Source organism: Cyprinus carpio, chromosome A13, assembly GCF_018340385.1.
Source record: "Cyprinus carpio isolate SPL01 chromosome A13, ASM1834038v1, whole genome shotgun sequence".
Taxonomy (NCBI): domain Eukaryota; kingdom Metazoa; phylum Chordata; class Actinopteri; order Cypriniformes; family Cyprinidae; genus Cyprinus; species Cyprinus carpio.
This window is the reverse complement of record NC_056584.1, coordinates 12,082,891-12,097,748: the sequence shown is the minus strand read 5'-3', so window position 1 is coordinate 12,097,748 and position 14,858 is coordinate 12,082,891. Positions and strand designations below refer to the sequence as shown.

Below are 14,858 nucleotides of genomic sequence, written 5' to 3'. Positions count from 1 at the left end.
ACATCAACCAAACACCTGCAATGAAAAGAGGTTGTGGAACACTGACTAGGACGATAAACATGTGATATCACATTCTGTAAACAATTTATAGCAGAAACAGATTGCGCAATAGAGCCAACCATCTGTCCTGACTGCAGAACACACTGTCTCTTCTCTGTTGTAGGCACTAGTGAAGGGCAGAATCCTCCTCTGTCTGTGTAATGGGGGCTCAAACAGCTGACCTACTCTATAGTTAAGAATGTTTCTAACCTATATTTTTTTCTAACCTTTTTCACTCACTTGCATTCAATGTCTCTTTATTTCAGAAATTACTGTCATGAAATTTAGTCTTCATTTATATTTAGTCTCACACAATGCTTTCCAGGTGTTTGTTGTTGTTGTTGCTGCTGAAGGTTTATTTATTTATTTATTCATTTATTTATTTATTACCTTTGGACATTGTCTGCATTATTACCCTAACTACCAGATAATTTAAATTACTACAAGTGGAACTGCAATATTGAAGACCTATGCATTTATTTATTTATTTTTCTTTCTTTCTTTAAGAAAAAAGTATTGGCCACAGGTCTTTAATATATTCATATTATAGTTTTAGCCTTTTACCTTTTGATTTATATATAATGCTGCAAGTATGACCTCTCACAATCTACCCTTTGGACAAAGTCTGCAATGAAACAAACAGTATCCTGCTTTGTCAATATGATCTGTGAACTGGAAGCCTATCTGTTAATACAGTAACATTCTCTGTAGGACTTTTTGTTGAAATGATTGCGACTTATTTAATTATTCAGCATCACTTTGTAATGCCACAGTCACATTTTCACATATTTTGAAATATTAAAGAAGCATTGATACTGGTATGAGGGATGTGATGACCAAAAAAATTTACTTGATGCAATCAAGTACAGTTAAACTGAAGATAAGTCTTTTGAAATCCATAAGTGGTTTGACTTTTGTCCATTACACAGACCCACACATGTATGTATACATGATAACCCCTCACACACATTTGTATAGACACACACACACACTCACCCACACACACACTCACAGGACACTGACCTTATACCCCGGGTAAGATTTCGAGCAGATCTGCTGTGTGTCACTCCTCCAGAGACCGACGGCCAGCATGAATCTCAAGCCGTGGCTGCTGCTCCTCTTTCTCTGTGCTGTCATTATCCCTGCACAGGTGTGTATGAACAATATATACTGGATGTATCATTATACAGAATCATTACCTTACAATAAGATCACTCAGTTGTTAGCATGAGACGTGTATTATTCTGAAAATTCTGGATGAATTCTGGATTGGAAGAATTGTGATGCTGTATTATGTTTTGTTTTTTACTTGGTCAAAGAATGTTCAAAGTCAAACATTTGACTGAATATATAGTAATAGCTTTTGTCATATTGTCTAATGACTGAATGGCTAATGAATGTTAGACTTGAATCACAATGATCTGATCTTGATAAATTAATGTTTTTCTCTGAGCAAGTTTCTCACCTCTCAATTAGTTGAACAAAGACAAACATGATAAACACAATAAGCATGTTGAACATGCTAAACATGAGCATGGCAAAGATGGGAGGCATGGTAAACATCATGGAAAAAGAGGCAAAGAAAGATTGGAGCGTAAGTGTTTATATTTTGGGCTGAAATATAATACATATGCATCTTTTAAATGTCTTTGCTAATGTTCTATTTGCAACAAAAATATCAGGCCTGAAGGCTGAGTTTGGCAGATCAGATGACTCTGATGATGACGACGATGCAAACGATTGGCTGTTTGAGCTTCAAAGTCTCAGAGGTATGATTCATTCTCAAGGACACATTAAACTAATCAAAAGTGACAGTTAAAGCTTATTTATAATGTTAAAAAAAATACTTCAATTTCAAACAAATGCTGTTCTTTTGAGTTTTCTATAATCAAAGAATCAAGAAAAAAGAGTCACAGTTTCCACAAAAATATTAAGCAGCAACTGCTTTCATCATTAATAAAATTAAGACATGTTTCTTAAACACCAAATCAGCACATTAGAATGATTTCTGAAAGATCATTTGACACTGAAGACTGAAGTAATGGCTGCTGAAAATTTAGCGGTGCCATGACTGGAATAAATCACATTTTAAAGTAGAAAACATTTATTTTAAACCAAAAACAAAACAATAAACCCTATTTTACATTATAATAAAAAGACCAACCCGAGTTCAAATATATAAAAAGTCAAGAATCCATTTACAGCCCAATACACAAACCAAAATGCAATGATATAAACATTACTGAATTCAACTAAACTAAAAGCCAATAAACATTTCGCCCTTTTGGTTATTCAGGAAAATGCAGTCCAAATCCATGCCTGAATGGAGGGGTGTGTGATGAAAAGAGAAATCATTTCAAATGCAAATGCCCCAAGCAGTTTGTAGGTAGAAGGTGCGAGAGAGGTATGAGCTCACTTCACACTGTTTCACATTTATATACATCACTGAAGTCATTTTGAAAAGCATAATGTTTGTTTTAGGGAAAAGGGTTTGTAAGAGGGGAACCTGTGGGGCAGGACTTTGTCTTCTGACCCTATCTCCTCCCTACTATAAGTGCAAGTGTATTCCACCATTTGCACCACCAAACTGCAAAACAAGTAAGACGTACAGCACTGAACTCATTCTGCACAAGCCACTGTTTCTTAACAAACAGATGCTAACATTTCAGATTTGATTCTAGAATGCGCAGACAAAAAAAAAAAAAAAAAGAGTAAAACTGGTCTACAACTAAATCGGATTTCTAAATAATGGAGATAAATGGGTTGTTTAGGCCTACTTGTTGATTCATGATTTATGTCTTTTTGACTAGTTGCTCCATGTGATCCAAACCCTTGTCAGAATAATGGCAAATGTGTTGATGAAGATGATGATGATTTTGAATGCATTTGTCCGGATGGTTTCAGAGGGCAATATTGTCAAGTCGGTGAGTATATAATTACAGAGAGGCTGTATTTCTCTCCTTGGATTAATATCTGTGTATAAATGATTCTGAATTTACAACATATTTCAGAAATGCAATACATGTTAGTGAAGAAGAAAACATCTTGTCTTTTTTATTATTCTTTTGGTGCTTTATACATAAATAACAACTAGAAAATGTTACATGCAGCCTGTTACTGGGAAAAATGTGTTGTATTTTTAAATATATATTTTAATATTTATAATTAATGTTTTTTTATTAGTTTATTGATTAATTCTTTTTTTTCAGTTAACATTATGCACATTTCTATAAATCTTTGGTAAATGGGTTAATGACAAAGAAAGCTATTTAAGAAACAAACTGCATGTTTAAAAAGTGTCTTAGAAAAGTTTTTTAGAAATGTAACTTTTATTTAAAAAGTGACAAAAATTTATCAATGACTTAAAAGATGCCAAGCCCTGTATCTATTGAGTTAAAATAATGACATATTTTTGTTATTAATGTAAGCTACATTTTTATTGTGAGAATTTTCAATGTCAAAATGTTCACATTTTTCATACATGTTGTTTCATACACATTCATAATTTTTTTTAATATCATACATTTTTTACTCATGAATAACATGGTTTTCATTGGGTCATACCAACGCATGAATCTGAACTTTATTTTGACACATTGTCATGAGGTTTTCAAAGGTTCTTTTCTGTAATATTATTTCTTTTTTTATGATTTTCTTGTAACATGAGAACAACATGAACACACAATCATACTCTGTGACTGTATCCTCAGACCCTGATGACTGCTATGAGGGGGATGGACAGTCATACAGAGGGAAGGTGTCCGAGACAGAAGAAGGGGATGAGTGTCTCGACTGGAACTCTGAGTTTGTTCTGGATAAAGGATCTTTTCCTGCAGCGGCATTTGCATCTAGTGAAGGCCTGGGACCGCATAACTTCTGCAGGTTAAAAACACACACAAAAAAAGCCTGAGAATATATATTTAATTATTTACTTAGAAGTAGTAGCCTACATTCTTAAGTTTACATTTTTCAAAATCCTAAAACTTTGTTAATTTACAGATTTAATGTTGTCTCAGGCTTTTGGACTCCATCATATGTGCAAACATTCAAAAAACACACTTACATAATCATAATATCATAATCATTGTAACCCCCAACTCGACTGCAAATCCTACACATTTCTGTATTACAGAAACCCTGATGGAGATAAGAAGCCATGGTGCTTTATAAAGAAGAACAGAAGACTTCGATGGGATTACTGTAATGTCAGAAAATGTCCCACACCTGGTAAGATTGATGATAAAGACACAGTGGGGTTTATAATATGATATTTTTAAGTCAAGAGCTCTAACCCAACAACACCAACATACAGTAGCTCTGACCCAGCAGATATATTAAATTGCATGAGCTAACATTACTAAACCTGCATTCAATTTCAGTTTTGCCACAAATTCAGCTGTTACTCACATTTTTCGCAATTTTTCTACAGCAACCACTACCACAAAAATGGTGCCCACCACTGCTAAAGCTCGACCCACCACTATTGCATTCACAGACAGTATTCCACCATTTGTAACTACTTTTCAACCAAATATACCAACTACAACAGGTAAGACTTGTCTGGTAAAATTAAAGACAATGCATTAGCGTAGTTTATAATCCAGCTGTGTTCCACTGAAATTTTAAACCAAAAGCATATTTAAAGAATTTGCCACTGACTTTACAAAAACAATCATTCAAAATTTAATAGTAACACATTTTGAATTTAATTTGCTGAGAGACGGTCCAAGAGTACTTATACAGTCCAATAGCACTAGGACTTTTCACTGTTTGTATCACTCCAGTTGTCTATGTAAGAGTGGATGGAGTTTTCACTTACTCTTTCTGCAGGTAGGTGGTGACAAACAGCATTGGGGAAAGTTACTTTTTAAAGTAATGCATAACAATATTGCATTACTCAAAGTAACTTATTGCATTACCTTTTATACTTTTTAACATGTTACGTTACTTTTTCTGGGCTGGGGTTGTTTGTTTGTTTGTTTCTAATATAAAAAAGGTTATATTTTTGGCAAATGTACCAAAAAGTTGGGCTGAAGGAAATGTAAATTCGTGTCTGTACTGTAGAGGGCGCAGCTCAATATTTGTGCTGCCATTCTGGATTGCATGAAGAATAGGATGCGGGAGAAGTTCAACACTCTTCAGCAATGTTTTATTTATTTATTTCTTATTGGTATGGTTGAATTGGATCATAGAAGGTCAGCATCAAATATTTTTAATCGGTTTTAATAAAGGATATTTGTGTTATTTAACATTTAATTATTGCAGGTTTGCGTTGTATTCTGAGTTTGCATTTCACTGTTTTTTTTTTTGAGGAAAACTGAATCTGATTTTGTACAAGTGAGATGAGTAAACACATTTTCACATTTAGTCTAGAACTAAAGTAAACCTACGGTGGCCCAGTAGTGCACAACACATCTAAATCACAAAAAAAAAACAAAACAACAAAAACAAAAAAAAAAAAAAACACAAAAAAAAAAAAAACAATCACTCTCAACTGCAACATGGGGACAGAAGAGCTGTTAGTCAATAAATGGGAAAACAAAGTAACTCAGATATTTTTTTGTAAGTTAAAAAGTAGTGCATTACTTAACTTGGTACTTAAAAAAAAGTAATCTGGTTACGTAACTTGCGTTACGTGTAATGTCTTTATGAGTGACTTTAAACATTTGGTGAAATGTGGCCTTCATTCAGTGCCACTGCTGTGTGTTACTCTGAGACTTACGAATGTGGATTCTGCTGTGGTTTTGTTTTGAACTATTTTGGTGGCGAAGCAAAAATATACAAAGTACAGGCTGGAATACACAACACAACTGTGTATTGTAAAACACTAGGAATTATACACTTGACGACTTTGTAATTAGTTACAGAGAAGACTGGACATTATCAGACCTTCAAGTTTTTGAACACAACAAACTCAGGCAGAATGAGACCTTTGAAAAAAATATGTGCTTTTGATATCTTCTGGCTGGACAGATGCATTTAAGCTAAAAATAAATAAATAAATCACATATATACTTAATACTATGCATTTTCTTTGAAATCGGTCAACTCCAACTGCCCAAAAACAACTGTCCTTCCAACTTTCAGCAACTTGACTCCCCCCGACTGCAAATCAGGGCAAAAGTCATGTAGTGTATTCCAGCCTTAATTGCCAATATTACGTCTAAAATTTAAGTTACTTAATATTAACTTCTTGTTTATTGAACACCAGATGGTAGCATAACCCCAGAGAGCACCAGTTCAGCCCAATTAGCCACTACTCCTGTCCCACCAACCCCATTACCTACGAAGGACACTTCAACAAAGAGTTTTCTTACCTGTGGAAAACCTAATCCGAAAAAACAAATTAACCGGATTTACGGGGGTCTTAAAGCTATTCCTGGAGCCCATCCATGGCAAGTATCCATACAGGTTAAGCCTAAAGGATCCATCCAACAGTACAGACACATCTGTGGAGGCACCCTTATCAAGCCTTGTTGGGTGTTGACCGCCGCCCACTGTATGTAAGTATAAAGTATTAAAGAACATAATGAACACAGAAAAATAAAGATACAAGAAATGGATTAAGGTATTAAGCAAACAAAGATTACGGATAGTATAGCCTAATGGTTAGATCTGGAATGGTACCTATGGTAAGATTTGAATCTTACATGCAGTTCTAATTATTATTATATGTTAATTTCAATTGAGATAATATGTGTAATATATATGATGATATGTGTGTTTTCTCAAAATCACACAGTAGATGAGGATTGTGTAAACTCATCATGACATTGCTTTTTCAATCCGTGATCACTGTTAACTGGATCAGTTTATATGTCACCACATTTAACTTATTGAATTTGAGCTTTTAATATTAAATTTGACTTCTTATCCGCATTATTTCAATAATCTTCCACAATTCTTTGCTGTTAATAATCTGGAAAAAAAGTCTCCTAACAATATATTTTCACATTAAAACTAAATTAACCATAGCTTGGTTTTATTTTCTTTTGACGTGTGTACAGTAATAAAAATCAAGACTACAGAGTTATATTGGGAGGACTAAATCTGATGCAGAAGGATCAAACAGATCAGACTGTACTGGTGGAGGGCACCATCATCCATGAGAAGTTCAAGGAAACCACTGACAACGTCTACAATGATATACAATATAAACATATACATTCACAAACACAAACATAATTACAATCACATTCATAGATAGATTTAATTAATGTTTTTTTTTTTTTTTTTTTTTTTTTACATTTATTTTTGTTTGGAATTGAATAGCTGTGGCCAAAATTGACCCCATCACCTTATTGTGCACTATTTTGAGTGTTAGCCTGCTGTAGGATTCATTTCGACAAAATTTCCAGAAAAACACAACAAGACGGGAGAAACCCCTGGATAAAATCAGCAAATGATCAAAACTTCAAAATAAAATGTTTATATGGTTCACATTATTGTTGATATTCCATGTTGTTAATCTCAGCAAATTACTTCAAGTCTATACTTATTTTCATCTATTTCTATTTTTTATTCTTTCTTGTGGTGCAGCTCTATTAAAACTGAAAGCTACTAATGGAGAATGTGCTAAGGAAACTCAGTTTGTGAAGGCTGTCTGCTTGCCCAAGGAACCTTTTGCAGATGGAACAGAATGCAGCATTTCTGGATGGGGAGCCACAGACACGTGTATGTATCCATAGTCTATTTCTGGATCTGTGTTGAACGTTCATCTATGAAAGGACTGAATCTGTTCTCTTTTCTTTCCTGTCTGTAGCAGAGTATGGCTCTGTGCATTTGCTTGATGCACAGGTTTTGCTGATATCTCAGGAGGTTTGTTCAAGCAATAAAGTATATTCTTCTCTGCTGGATGATGGCATGTTTTGCGCTGGCTATCTCAAAGGAGGAGTGGACTCCTGTCAGGTGTGTCATCATTTTAACTGTATGATGTTGTTTACTAACATTAAAAGCAGATCGTTCTGCTGTAACAATAATGATATTAACAGTCATCTCTCTTTCTGACAGGGTGACTCTGGTGGGCCTTTAACCTGTATGAGAAATCAAACACACTATATCTATGGTATAGTGAGCTGGGGAGACGGCTGTGGAGAGAAGAACAAGCCCGGTGTCTATACCAGAGTCCTTAAATATTTGGATTGGATCAATGAAAAAATTGGTGGGACACAGTAGCATGTCCATGAAAGATTAGCCATGGATTACACACAGTGTTTTCTGTTGTGTACTCTGATCTACCAGTAGTGCTTTGTACACATTTGCATTGTAGAGTTTCTGAAAGACTTCTGAAACAAATGTGTCTCAGTTTCCACATAATATTAAGCAGTAACTGTTTACAACATTGGTAATAATAAAAAATGTTTCTTGAGCTGAAATCATCATAATAGAATGATTTGTGAAGGATCATGTGACACTGAAGGCTGGAGTAATGATCCTGAAATCAAATTTGCCATCACAGGAATAAAATACATTTTAAAATATATTAAAATATAATTTTTTTTAATTGTAATAATATTTCACAATATTACTGTTTTACTGTATTTTTGCCAAATAAATGTAGCCTTGGTGAGCATAAGAGTGTTCTTTCAAAAACATTTAAAAAACATTAAAAGTTCTTGATGACCCCAATGTTTTGAAAGATAGTGTACATATGTCATGCATATGTATTTGCATATCTATTATTCCACCACGTTGATGTGCTGATTCTTCTAACTGTTGATGAATGAAATCACATTTGTCGAAGGTTTGCAGTGGAGTTGAATCAACTGTTGCGCTACAAAAAATTTAATATTATTCATAAATTTTTCTTTTTACATGTGGAAATACAAACTAACAAATCTAATCTACACAAAGTCAGATTGAAATCAAACAACCCTGTGCTAGGGAGGCCTACTTTATCTTCTAAATGCTACAATATGCATTTAAGTAAGGGGTATGAGTTTCAAAGATGATTAGGATCGACAGATCTTAATAGGCTTCGAGTTTGTCCCCTGAAGATCATGACCTGGACAAAGAGCCAGGTGTAGAGAGTCTGTAAATGTCCCAGCACAGAATGAGTACAGTGGTGTCATGGTATCCACCCCTAAAAATGTCACCAGACCTCCAGGAAAGCTGCAGAATATACCTATCCGATGGAAGCAGGTGGAAATGGGTAATGGATGAGCAGTACCTCCATGCCAGGCATTGTAGTCTCCATCAAAATACTCCAGACACCAAGATTCAGCATGCCGGCCCAACCAGCAGTCCTCCTTTTGGCCTTTTCTTGAGATGGATGGGTAAGTGAGACCCAGTTCCCAATAGATCTTTCCACTCACATCTATCTCCCAATAATGACGTCCAGAATCCCAGCACTGGATGCTCAAGACGTTAAGGGTGGTGTCAAAACGTCTGTCATGCTCAGGGAAATCTTGCCATACATCTGTGAAAGTGGCACAGTCCCCTTCAGATGAAATAATCAGCTTGGGATGGGCAGTGGAAGGGTCCAGGACCACTTCTGAGGAATCTGCAAAATGAAGATAGGTTCAAAACTAGACACACAGTTCACACAGAATGCGTTTTTCCATTCCACTGTGCTACTTTTCCATTGGTTTTCTACGTAAACATGCTAAATGGACATCTTTGGTGTTGTGTCTCACATCATTTGTCGTGTCTTGTGCATGACAAGGCATTCTACAAACATGACGCTTTAGTTAAAATAAGTTTAATTACAAAAAAGTGGATTCTGTATTAATGTCCCCTCATGGTTTATATATTTGAAAGAATAGGGAACTCTACTGTAATTTGTTTGTCAGTTATCTAAAAAAAAGTATCATTCATTTGCTGCAAATTGTTCATGCAAAAGATCAACAATTTGTTACTGTGCCATTGACAGTTACTCACAGCTCTTCAGCAGCCTCTTAGCAACTGGGATCTGTGAGCGGATAAACAGTAGTAAATTGTTGGTGAGGCCCAGTAGCTGATCTGACTTGGCCTCATCAAGTTTTATGAGACCTGGATCTGTCGCTGTTAACAATTCCAGCACCCTGCCAACAGAAAGTAAGTCAGCTCACAGATAACACCTGTCCTCTATATAAAAGGTTGATGGTTATATTGAAATTAAGGTTAGTAACTGTAGAATTTAAGGCAAAGCTAAATTTTCAGTAGCCATTACTCTTCATCAGTTGTCAGTGTCACATGATCATTCTAATATGACGTGACATACAGCCAAGTATGGTGACCCATACTCAGAATTCGTGCTCACCCATTTAACCCATCCAAAGTGCACACACACAGCAGTGAACAAACACACACCATGAACACACACCCGTAGCAGTGGGCAGCCATTTATGCTCCTTGCATATGCCTTTATGCCTTGCTCCGAACCCTCAGTCGTGGTATGATTTTTTTGAAGAACAGAACATAAAACTCTCTAACCACTAGGCCTTTGATGCTCAAGAAACATTATCATTAATTTTGAAAGAGTATTTTTGTGGAAAGCTTGATACATTTTTTTTTTAAATAATGATTTTTTTGAAGAACAGAACATTTAAAAACAGCTGTTATTTGAAATAGAAATATTTTGTAATATGTCTTACTGCCGCTTTTGCTTAATGAAGTTTTAATTTCTTAAAAAATGTACTTTGAACAATACAGTGTATGCAGATAAAAATATTGTTCAGTTACAGAAAATAATGAGTGTAAGGTTTCTAAAAAATGACCCAAAATTCTGATTATTACAGAGATGCTTTATTTCAGATGTAGTATACAGATTTTTAGAAACTGGAATATTAACTGGAATCTATATTTTTGTGCATGTAAACTCAATGAGCCCATCCAGCTATAGGATGAAAACAGTCTTTCTCCAACAGGGAGTTTAAGAATGTTTGTTCCAGTAAGCTAAAACAGTGTTCATAACAGCACATTAAATAATTTCTAAACATGACTGGATGCTGGCAAACATGATCTCTACAACAATAATGCCTTTGCGGATGAGTCATTTCAGATTTCGTTGTGTTTAGAAAGCTAGCATGCTTGACATGGTGACAAAACAATCTCTCTTAAGTGCGGTTCTAAATATACATAACCTGTCCTCATATATTGTGACCTATGAAGAGAGACACAGAAATGAATAGTGAGAATGTATTATGTTGCAGGGATTGTAGGTGTCACCATGTATTGTTGGTCATTTAATTTATTGATCCGGTCATGATATTTTTGTATAATGACAGCCCATACCATCCATGGTAGATTAAGGTAAAACAAATATAAACAAAAAGAGTCCATGACAATTCACCTGTCTTACCAATTGTTCTTCTTATAAAAGGCTCACCCCTGTCACCAGGCTGTATGTATGTCACTGTCCGTCATGCCTTCATTCAGCTGAACCTCAATGTCTCTGAGGAGGACACTGTTTGTCTCAATGACAGTCACAAAACTAACCCACAATCCTCCCCCACAACTCCTCCAACAGGGACAGAGTGAACCTACAGTCCTCCTCCAGAACTCTCCGCATCTCTTCATACTTCTTCATTATCCTTTCTCTCATCGCAGAGGACTTTGACTGAGGAAGATGAGGAAATGGTTAGACTCAATTGGGTAATCCATTAAAATAAAGATTATTTGTATTTCTTTTTCCTAAATTCAAATGTTGCAAATTTTCTTAAGTCAATTTTTTATTGCATTTGAAAGAAGTCTGTTATGCTCTCTAAAGCTGCATTTATTTGATAAAAATACAGTAGAAATAATGAGAAAATTAGCAAGTTTTATATTTGAATATATTTGAATTTGTCTTTTATTCCTGTGATGTCTACTCCAGCCTTCAGTGTCACATGACATGATCCTTTAGAAATCATTCTAATAAACTTAATTTGGTTCTTAATTTTTGTTGCTTAATATTTTTGTAAAAAACCATGGTAAATTTTTCCTGAATCTTTAATAAACAAACGGCATTTATTTAAAACAGAATTTGTAACAATACAAAAAAAAAAATATTGTAACATCAAAAATACCTTTAGTCACTTTTGATCAATATAATGCACACTTGCTGAATAAAATAATTTATTTCTAAATGAATGAATGAATGAATGAATGAATAAATAAATAAATAAATAAATAAATAAATAAAAATCCTAACTGACCCGAACTTTTCAACACTAGTGTAAATACAGACCTTAAAATGGCCATATACTTACTGTATATAAATATCTTAAAATAAAACAAACTTGTAAATAATATACTTTTAAAAATTTGGTTTAGGATTTACTTTGAAAACGTTTTCATTCAGAAATTGCTAGTATATTCCACAAATAATTACAGAAAAATGACAATAAATATTGAAGTAGAAAGACTAGTTTTCTAGTAATCTAGATTTATCTTGTAAAACGAGCTCAATAATTAAATTTTTGTAGCATATTTTATAAGAAGCATAGCTTGATTTTACATGCTAGACTCACTTTGATTTCATTTTGCTTGCCATTTAGTTTCTTCAGTCTGCATCTGATCACTTCCCTTTGTCTCATGAGATCATCCTGGTTATTTTTTTGCATGTCTCGTTGAGAAAACAAAAGACAAACATACAAAACCTGCATGAAAATTCAGGCAAACGTTGACATTTGTAGGATTAAAAAAAGAGAGACCAAAACTTACCTGACACTGAGCTTTCATGTCACCTTGCTGGACTGAGTTGTTAGACTGAGAGACGGTCCTTATGTTGCTTTCACAAATCCTTAGGGGGTAATTTGCAACTATGTAGATGTTCCAGCAGGCGAGATTTTAAGGAGCTCATGCTTCACTAATAGTGAAAGCAGATCACATGGGTGGGTCACAGTGGCACGATCCTGCCAGAGATAAATGGCATTCACCTTGACTTGTCGCTGTGATGCATCTGTCAATGCTCTGACAGGACACTCACATACCACTTCCTCTCCAGGCCATTTTTAGAGGTGGTATTTAAAGAAGTGGATAGTGAGACATTGTCCCATGCAGATTCATAACAATCAGACTCTGTAATACAGCCTGTGTATACTTTCTCCAATGTGGCTATTAATGTTACTCACAGTGAAACAAAGTGCAAATGCATTCTGGGAAATGCAGGTCAGTTACAGCCTTCATGAAGTAGCATGCAGGATGGCCTATGATTCAGAGCAGTGACATGAAGAGAACAGAACGAGTGAACAGAAGAATAAAAACGTACAATTGAACAAAAATAGTAAAAATCTTTAACTTTCCCCTCCACTCACAGATGAATCCACCAGATGGCAGCAGAGCATGCACAAGGCTGGACATCTGGGAAGAATCAGAAGATTTGCTACTAGTTTACAAGATTTATGACACAAAACAGTTCTCATGATGATGATGATGCTAAAGATGTTGATAAAGATGAAGACGTCATACTGACAATCCATGATACATAAAACCATCCCTGTAACACTAACAGTTTGTACAACATTTTGCATTCCGTAGTTTATAGAATAGTATTGTGCACAAATACATTAATGCATTCATTTTTCAAATGTATCATTAGTTTGTAGAATAATATTTTGTACAAAATACATTTTAAAATATGCAAAAATAACTAACTAAATAAATAAATTGTACAATTTGCTTTCCTTTCTCAGTAGTACCATTTGTTTGTACAGTAGTAGGCTATACTGTACAAATAAAAAAAGAAATAATCTGTGCAATACTAATATCAGTTTGCACAATTGTATATTGTACAAATAGATTTAGATGAAACAAACAAACAGTTGTTTGCATTCCTGTCTCAATAATACTATCATTAGTTTGCAAAATAGTACATTGTACAAATTTAAGTAAATAAATAATTAAATAAATAATACAATAGTTTGCTTTCTTTTGTTAGTAGTATCATTGATTTATACATATTATACAAATACATTTTTAAAAATGTATTAAATAAATAATATTTTAAATACATAAAATAGAAGATACTGGTTAAAAATGTTAGGAAATGTAAATACATTTATTTATTCATTTATATATTTATTTTTTTCATTTTGTATAACATTGCTCTTTTGCACCATATGAGAAATTTGAGCCTAGGTTATATCTCATTTCATATTAGTTCTCTATAGATTTTATCCACTGCTCAGGTTTTCATTAATCTAAAAGTGTGCGGACAGGCAATGTTCCCTCTATTTTTTTTTTCTTGCTGAGCAAAACTTTTCTCTATTGGGCAGACATTTCGGCCACCTGAGCAAAAACAGGTCTTTATACCAGACCTGAACAGCGCACACACAAAAAAAGTGTGAAACTTTTAACTTAAATGTGGTATTTATATTTGATTTGACCCTTGATGTAACTTAATGCACATTTTAGGTTACCAGAGAATTTTTGAAGCATTTTACAGGGCTGTGTTACCAAGAAATTCTAATAAAATCTGAACAGTTATATAACAATATAATATAGGTTAATATATGAAAAAAATCCCTTTTTGAAGCCAAATAAACATTAAACTTATTAATTAATATATACTAAACCTAAACATTCGAGTCTGCATTATAAGTGCTGCGCTTCTAACTCTATAGCGACACCAACTCTGTAGTATCCTATTTAGAGTCTGCATTATACACCCGTGTGTGACTGAGTTTTGTTACCGTTCTGTGCTCATCATCCGTTGTTTCCCCCCACTTAATCAAGCCACTCTTCTTTAAAACATGATGAAGTTTTATTTTACGTCACACAGCGTTTGCGTTGGCTCTCGTGTTATTTCGTATGCAACCATTAAAGTGTGTGATTTCTATAGCGACTCATTTGTCGCACATCATCGCTTCTAACTCTATAGCGACACCAACTCTGTACGCTTCTAACTCTATAGCGAC

The 14,858-nt window shown here is 34.4% G+C and overlaps 1 protein-coding gene and 1 pseudogene across 1 annotated transcript; one reads left to right on the top strand and one right to left on the bottom strand.

Annotated features, from left to right (window-relative positions):
* The first annotated feature begins 1,028 nt into the window (after positions 1-1,028).
* LOC109106286 (hyaluronan-binding protein 2-like) lies at positions 1,029-8,512 on the top strand. The gene is made up of 14 exons (XM_042768823.1): positions 1,029-1,189; positions 1,516-1,633; positions 1,722-1,808; positions 2,336-2,443; positions 2,521-2,637; positions 2,850-2,963; positions 3,750-3,921; positions 4,172-4,266; positions 4,469-4,588; positions 6,251-6,542; positions 7,047-7,187; positions 7,577-7,713; positions 7,802-7,947; positions 8,050-8,512. The coding sequence occupies exons 1-14, from the start codon at positions 1,130-1,132 to the stop codon at positions 8,212-8,214; spliced, it is 1,872 nt and encodes a 623-aa protein (XP_042624757.1). The 5' UTR covers positions 1,029-1,129; the 3' UTR covers positions 8,215-8,512.
* Positions 8,513-8,821: 309 nt separating this feature from the next.
* Positions 8,822-12,961, bottom strand: LOC109106648 (annotated as a pseudogene).
* Positions 12,962-14,858: the final 1,897 nt, after the last annotated feature.

Coding starts and splice junctions, on each gene's coding strand:
- LOC109106286 (XM_042768823.1), top strand. CDS start 1,130: ATGAATCTCAAGCCGTGGCTGCTGCTCCTCTTTCTCTGTGCTGTCATT. Junction 4,589..6,250: donor AAATATACCAACTACAACAG/GTAAGACTTGTC, acceptor ATTGAACACCAG/ATGGTAGCATAACCCCAGAG. Junction 6,543..7,046: donor TTGACCGCCGCCCACTGTAT/GTAAGTATAAAG, acceptor ACGTGTGTACAG/TAATAAAAATCAAGACTACA.